This window comes from Scylla paramamosain, chromosome 3 (assembly GCF_035594125.1).
Source record: "Scylla paramamosain isolate STU-SP2022 chromosome 3, ASM3559412v1, whole genome shotgun sequence".
NCBI classification, from domain to species: Eukaryota; Metazoa; Arthropoda; class Malacostraca; order Decapoda; family Portunidae; genus Scylla; species Scylla paramamosain.
In genome coordinates, this window is record NC_087153.1 from 31,710,104 (window position 1) to 31,718,021 (window position 7,918).

The window sequence follows — 7,918 nt, forward strand, 5'->3', positions numbered from 1 at the left end:
AAGGTGCCTCCTTTACCCTTGGTGGGGCCGCCTTGGTGTGAGAGAAGGAGGAGGATGAAAAGGAGGAGAAGGAAGACGACGAGGAAGAGGAGGAGTAGGAGTAGGAGGAGGACCACATACGTACTACCCACTCAGTATTTCTCACATTTGAAGAAAGATGAATAGGAGAAGCAGGACACAAGACGTACTGTACCCAAAAAGAAGTAGTCGATGTTTCTTTCAGGTGTTAGTGGCCATGGTGGCGAGGGCACGGCTGGGGCAGGGAGGCTGGGACCAGGGGTGGGAGCTCGGCAGGGAAGGGACGACGGTCTGACGGACGGACTTGGGTGGGGCTGGTGGTGGTGGCGGTGGTGGGGGGTGCTGGGGGTCGTGGTTTGGGCAGGCGGGGTGTGGGCTCCTCTGGGGTCGTCCTGGGGTCGTCCTGGGGCCTCGTCTTGCCGGTGTTCGAAGGAAGTTTGCTCAAGTTTGAGGCTCTTGAGTAAATTTACAAAAGTTGAAGTTCTTGGGTCATTTTTAAGCGAGTTGAGAATCTCGTCTGTAAAATCACAAAGCTCTTAATTTGCTGGAAAAAAGTAGTTTTCACTCCATTTACTCGGCTTGGTTATGGAGTTATTAGTGATAATTATAGCTATTTAAAGAGTAAAAAAGAAACGAAAAGTAGAAACACCTGGAATAATAATAATAATAATAATAATAATAATAATAATAATAATAATAATAATATTAATAATAATAATAATAATAATAATAATAATAATAATAAATGTCATGATGTTATTTACTCGTAGTGATTATGATGTTATCAGTGATAATTTTAACAATATAGAATTGTAAAAAAGTTGAAACACCTAGAATAATAATAACAATTATCATATTATCATCATCATCATCATCATCATCATCATCATCATCATCATTTTTACTGCTACTACTACTACTACTACTACTACTACTACTACTACTACTACTACTACTACTACTACTACTACTACTACTACTACTACTACTACTATAAGAGTAACAGGTAGAAGAAGAAAAAACAACATTAACAAAATTCTTCACACACACACACACACACACACACACACACACACACACACACACACACACACACACACACACACACACACACACACACACACACACACACACACACACACCGTTAACTTTCTTACCGTGTGTCTAATTCTACTTTCCCTGCGGGGGCGATTAAAAGGCAGGCTGAGGTGAAACAGGTGAATTAATTCCTTATCCTTCTTCCCTGCAGGTGAGTGTGTTGGCTGGTGTTAGCGGGAATACCTGAAGTGCATCTCAGGTGAGTCTACTTGAGTCTACCTGGTGGTTGGTGCGCGTGAGTACAGACCTGTTTTATTTTCATGTGTTAAGAGTCTGTTCAAAGATTCACATTTTTAAACGCTTTCTTCTCGTGTCAGGATTATTTTTAAAGGCCACATAGATTATTAGTCTAATAATAATAATAATAATAATAATAATAATAATAATAATAATAATAATAATAATAATAATAATAATAACAGGTGTTTTTTTTCACATTGATGACGTAGAATGCTTGCTAAATTATCGCTAGAATCATGAGAACATCCTTGAAGGCCTCAGTAATATCCCCTATAACCTGCTAAAGGTGAGAGAGATAGCCGCCAAGGTGACTACGACTACAGCTCAGGGTCTCTGTGAGTTGTAAAATGTCTTATCTGCCGCGCCTCATCAGTAAATAAGGGTGGTTCTGGCTGAGATTGGCAATTTAATTCTGGAGCTCTTGTAATTTGTTTTTATGTGTAAAGGATGATGGTTGAAAGTTATGAGATCTTTAAAAGACCTTATTTTTTTCGCTCTCTAAAATATCTTAACTGAAAAAAAAAAAGTACCGAGAGGGTTTTTCAGTTTAGTTTTGGAGGCGCAGGTTTTTATTTATGTACTCTTTTTTCATGTTTAAAGGAGGCTAATCAAGAGTTACAGAATCAATAAAAATTACCTTATTTCTAGTCAAAAAAAAAAAAAAAAGGAAAGAAAGAAAAGTTAATGGGAGAGGATCAGGTAGTTTGCTTCTAGTGGCGTATTATTTGTTTTATGTTCATAGGAGGCTGGTCAAAGCCTACAAAATCTTCAAAAAGGCTCACTTAATTGCTACTCAAGGGGAAGTCAATCAGAAAAAATAAGGCTAATCGGTTAACCACTTTAGTTACAGAGGTTTGTCTCGATCTTCCTGTGTTGCAGTGGGTGGGGAGGGGGTCTTCGCTTTCACTATGTTACTCGTCTTTTAAGGTTAGGTAGTGTGGCTTATCACAGACTGTATCCAATGGGCTAACAGGTCTGCTACTGTTTGCTCTCCCCTTTGTCTCTGTAATCATCCGAGAACACAGCAACACAAAAGAAATTGTTGGTAGCCAGCAGGCCTATACATGGCGATTCTTGTGAACACCATACATGGCCACACCCACCTATCATTCCTATTTATGAATTTGTCTTATCTTGTTTAAAATTTTTTCTTCACTCGCCACTAACAACTTGACTATTGAGTCTGTGTTTTTTAACTTTCGCCACTATTTGGGAACCAGATTCTTTCTCTATTTCAGATATAACTTTATCAAGCTTGAACCCGTTATTTCTATAATTGTTTCTCGATCGCTAAATATTTTCTAGATCATTAATTTGTATAGAGAGAGTTAAAAGAAGGTTAAAGTAAATCTTTCAGAGGTACATTTAACAGTATGACCATCGCCTCTCAGACTGTATGCACCTGAGGGCAAGTTAATTGGACTGAATCAACCACGGAAGCTTGAAGAGATCGGATAGAGCTGCCAAGGCCCGCAGGTGTTGTTGTTTTGTCTTTTTTAGCGAAATAGCTCTGCTTCTTAGGAGGGGATCCACTCCTACCTGATCTGATTGCAATATATGACCCACACCCCCCACTCTCTCTCTCTCTCTCTCTCTCTCTCTCTCTCTCTCTCTCTCTCTCTCAAGTTTCAGTTTTCATCAATATAACCCAATCGCTCAGTGCTACACGACGTACCTTGGGTGGGAAACAGGAGAGGAAGCGTAATGACTGAAAGAAAGACGCACTCGTTGATGAGGCTGTGTGACTGCTCTGCTGGGACCAGGAGAGAGGAACATCGACTTGGATTGAAGTATGAACTCTAAGGGCTTCATTTTTAAACATTTTGGCGTCTTATTTCGACTGATTACAACAGGCTGCAGTGGAAGTTTTAAGAGGTTTTTAGGGTAGTTTTCTTATGATTTTTTGGGATAGTTTAATAAAGTCTGCATCATCAGTGGAAAGAAAAGAAAAGAAAAATGAAAATAAGACCACTAATTATCTCTGTGGTATTTGAAAATGTTCCAGATGAGAGGACAAACTGATTAAGAACACTGGCCTCAGTCGCTTCAGCATCGGTGTCATATCGCGACTCATGCCAAAAAAATATACACATGAAAGGAAAAAAAAAATCAAAACAGAAATTCCAAATAACGAGATGAAATATAACTAAGATGAAGTTATAAATCAAAAGAAAAATCATACAAAATATGAACGCTTAGATTAGAATCCGGCTGTCCTCATGGTACTTACCGAAACGCCCTATTGTAAGTCAGAACTGTGTTAAACTAGTGACTTTTAAACCGAGGATAATAACAGACACTGGAGGTAATTCAATGACCTTAATAGACCTCCGCCATAAAACTTAATAAAATAATCTCATCTTAGACCGAAAAGAAATAAAATAAAAAAAAATAAAAATAAAAATAAAAAGAGGCCATTGGGTTCCGGGGAAGGATGGTTAATAAAAGCAGAAAATTATTCCAAAGATAACTATTATTAACATTATTTTTATTATTGTAAAAAGTTGATTTGGTACCGAAAGATCGAAAATAATGAGATAAAGTAAAATTATAACAGAAATGAGTTAATATGAAAATTGTGAAGTTAGGAAGTCTTATGCTAAGAAAGAAATTAGTCGTATATAAACATTCAGTCTTATGCAGGAAGAAGAACGGAGAGAGAGAGAGAGAGAGAGAGAGAGAGAGAGAGAGAGAGAGAGAGAGAGAGAGAGAGAGAGAGAGAGAGAGAGAGAGAGAGAGAGAGAGAGAGAGAGAGAGAGAGAGAGAGAGAGAGAGAGCCTCGAACTGGATGATTTTGTAAGTGAGGCGGCAATGTCCCCCTAAATCTATCCATCTGTCTGTCTATCTGTCTGTCTATCTGTCTGTCTGTCTGTCCGTCTCAGTCATATGGTCGATACACTCAAGTCTACAAGTCAGCCGAGTGTAAAAGATGGCTTACAAAGTGTTGGGGTGGGGGGTAGCAGAAGAGGAATAAGGTGTGTGCAAAAATAGAATGACATGGAAGGTAGGAAGTATGTGCGTGGTCCAGGAAGCTTTTTTTTTTTTTTTAAGTGATGAAATAATACATAACTGACTTAGTGCTTTAAAATCCAACAGCATGGCCTTAACAAGTAACAGTAACAGCATAGATATTGAAGCACACTGGATAATTTCTTCCTTATATACACCCTGCATTCCATCACCTCATCACTATTACATTATCATCAATATAGCCTTTTTTTTTAAGTTATTCCTTAACCTCATTCTTTCCTTGCAGAATGAATTACGACTTTTATGTGTGTGTGTGTGTGTGTGTGTGTGTGTGTGTGTGTGTGTGTGTGTGTGTGTGTGTGTGTGTGTGTGTGTGTGTGTGTGTGTGTGTGTGTGTGTGTGTGTGTGTGTTATTTCTACCTAGCTAATTATTGACACTCATAACAAATGTGCATAATGTATATAAAAGAAGAGTCCCTTATCTCCCCTAAGAGAGAGAGAGAGAGAGAGAGAGAGAGAGAGAGAGAGAGAGAGAGAGAGAGAGAGAGAGAGAGAGAGAGAGAGAGAGAGAGAGAGAGAGAGAGAGAGAGAGAGAGAGAAGCATAGGCCTGTCTCAGACTTTATACAGGTGAGGATGAAATTTTCTACCGTGTGTGTGTGTGTGTGTGTGTGTGTGTGTGTGTGTGTGTGTGTGTGTGTGTGTGTGTGTGTGTGTGTGTGTGTGTGTGTGTGTTTGTACGACCCAAGCTCTCCTGTCAGTCTACGTGTGTCCGTTTGAATGACCAATGGCGGGGTTGTGTTCGCTCTCTTGGGACAAAGTGGAGATGCTTGAAGAGGAGGAGGAGGAGGAGGAGGAGGAGGAGGAGGAGGAGGAGGAGGACGAGGAGGAGGAGGAGTAGTGGGAGAGGGCAGAGGAAGAAGAGAAGGCAGAAGGAGAAGGAAGAGGAAGAATAAAAAGAAGGAAAAGATGGAAGAGAAAGTGAAGTAAAAAAAAGAGAAAAGAAGAAAAAGAAGGAGGAGGAGGAGGAGGAGAAGGAAAGACGAGGAGAAAGGAGGAGAAAGAGGAGGACGAGGAACTGAAGATAAGCGAGAAAAAAAGAAAAAAGAACAAGAAAAAGAACACAAAAAACAATAACAATAACAACAACGAACAGCGAAGACTAAACTTAATAGAAGGAAGAGAATATCAAGGAAAGGAAAAAAAAACAGCAAAAAAAAAAAGAAAAGACAAAAGAAAGAAAAGAAAAAAATAAAGAAAATGTAACAGCCGAGGATGACTGCTGAGGAATGAGAGAGAGAGAGAGAGAGAGAGAGAGAGAGAGAGAGAGAGAGAGAGAGAGAGAGAGAGAGAGAGAGAGAGAGAGAGAGAGAGAGAGAGAGAGAGAGAGAACAAAATATTAGAAAAGACCACTCTGCTACACGAGAAGAAAGAAAAGAAGGAGAGAAAGAAATAACGAGAGGAGGACGCGGAGGAGGAACAAGGAAGAGAAAGAAAGAGAAAAAAAAGTAGTCTCCGGAAATTGACGTGTCTGAACATGTAAAAAATGGAATATTGTAAAAAAAAAGAGGGAAAAGGGGGAAAAAGGGAATAGGTTATACATGGAGGAAGAAAAAAACGGGAGAAAGGGGGAAGGAAAATGAGAAGAGGCAGGGGGTGAGGAGGAGGTAAAGGAGGAGGAAGGAGGAAGGAGGAAGGGAGAAGATGGAGGGAGAAGAAAAGCTAAAGAAAAGAGAGAAGTTACGGTCGTATTTTAAGACTCTCTCTCTCTCTCTCTCTCTCTCTCTCTCTCTCTCTCTCTCTCTCTCTCTCTCTCTCTCTCTCTCTCTCTCTCTCTCTCTCTCTCTCTCTCTCTCCAACAGCTGCGAGAGGAAACAAGATTGGAGGAATTATTTCTGTTTCTCGCTAAAACTCTGAAAGTGGAGAAAGGAGAGGAGAAATAATTACTCTCATAAATAAATACAACAAAAGAAGTTAACAACACCCGTTTTTCCTCTTCCCTTCCATTATTATTATTATTATTATTATTATTATTATTATTATTATTATTATTATTATTATTATTCGTTGACTTTTACTCATCGTATCTAGAAAGAAAAGTTAGGGATTTTTTTTTTAGTTCCAAGTATTTTTCCCCCCTTATCTCTCTCTCTCTCTCTCTCTCTCTCTCTCTCTCTCTCTCTCTCTCTCTCTCTCTCTCTCTCTCTCTCTCTCTCTCTGTCATCCCTGGCACTCGTTTAGGCCTACACACAAGAAGAAAAGAGCCAGATTATGTATAAGTAATTTCTCTCTCTCTCTCTCTCTCTCTCTCTCTCTCTCTCTCTCTCTCTCTCTCTCTCTCTCTCTCTCTCTCTCTCTCTCTCTCTCTCTCTCGTCGTCCTAATCACGTGACAGTGAAAAGAAGGGGGAGATAAGATTAAGGAGAATGAGGAGAAGGAGGAGAAGGAAGAAGAGGAGAAAGAGGGTAACCTGCTGAGAAGAATATCGGAGATGAGAGAGAGAGAGAGAGAGAGAGAGAGAGAGAGAGAGAGAGAGAGAGAGAGAGAGAGAGAGAGAGAGAGAGATGGACTTGAGAAATGGATTTTTTGTAAGTGAAGGGGAGAAGCAAGGCCTACTTAGCAAACTGAAAAGAAGGGGAGAAGAAGGGGAGGAAGGAGAAGAAAGGGGGAGGAGGCAGACTAAATTAGCACTCGATGGGGGGAGAAAGGGGTGGCAACGAACACAGATGGCAGGAGATGGGGGGGCAATGTGAATGTGGACGTGTGGTGGGGGTGTGTGGTGTAGTTGTGGGGAGTAAAAGTTGGGGTGTCTTGCTAATGGTGTGGTGGGGATGATGAGGGGAGAGTGATGGGGATGGTGGGGGAGGGGAAGGAAGAAGAGGGAGAGGAGGAGTAGTTATGAAAATTTTGGAGTTATGGTGTATAGGAGTTGGAGGGGAGAAGTTAGGGGAGAGTAATAGGTAGTGAATGGGGATGTTAGGTGTGATAGTGGTGATAGATAGCTAGCTGAATAAATAGATGAATAGATAGATAGATAGTTAGATAGATAGATAGATAGATTATTCATTGAGTACACGTTTAAAATGCAAAATTCAGCATACCCGTGTATATAAAACCGTCCGTGTAACATTTAATGACCACTAAAAACAATATACTGTACCACGCATATGTTACAGAAAACGCTCTGCGGTGGTAGCGGTGGTGGTGGTGGTGGTAGTGAAGGTAGTGGTGTTGGTGGTGCATAGATAAAATACATAATGCATAAACACAGGCCAGACTAAAAGGGAGAGTATTAAAATAATGATGATAAAAGGATAAGATAAATATGACTATGAATTTTGTTAGTGGTAGCATTGACACACACACACACACACACACACACACACACACACACACACAGTAATACAGATCAATACTTCATAATGGCCACTAATCACGGACTGGCCTTGACACCTGCACTGGAGGAGGAGAAGGAGGAGGAAGAAGAGGAGGAGGAGGAAGAAGAGGAGGGCAAGGTAATTAGGTGGCGGCCTTTAACTGGAGCCAATCGGTGTTACTGGAGGCAAGGACAACACCACCACCACCACCACCAGTC

At 40.5% G+C, this 7,918-nt stretch overlaps 1 protein-coding gene across 1 annotated transcript in view; it reads right to left on the reverse strand.

Moving 5' to 3' along the window:
• Positions 1-226: 226 nt before the first annotated feature.
• LOC135096700 (uncharacterized) overlaps positions 227-7,918 on the reverse strand; it is a 23,778-nt gene continuing 16,086 nt past the window's right edge. The window contains exons 2-3 of the mRNA XM_063998441.1: positions 3,032-3,210; positions 227-473 (exon numbers count right to left, since the gene is read on the reverse strand). Of these exons, the coding sequence (XP_063854511.1) occupies positions 227-473; positions 3,032-3,210 (426 nt within the window). The remainder of the gene's footprint in view (positions 474-3,031; positions 3,211-7,918) is intronic.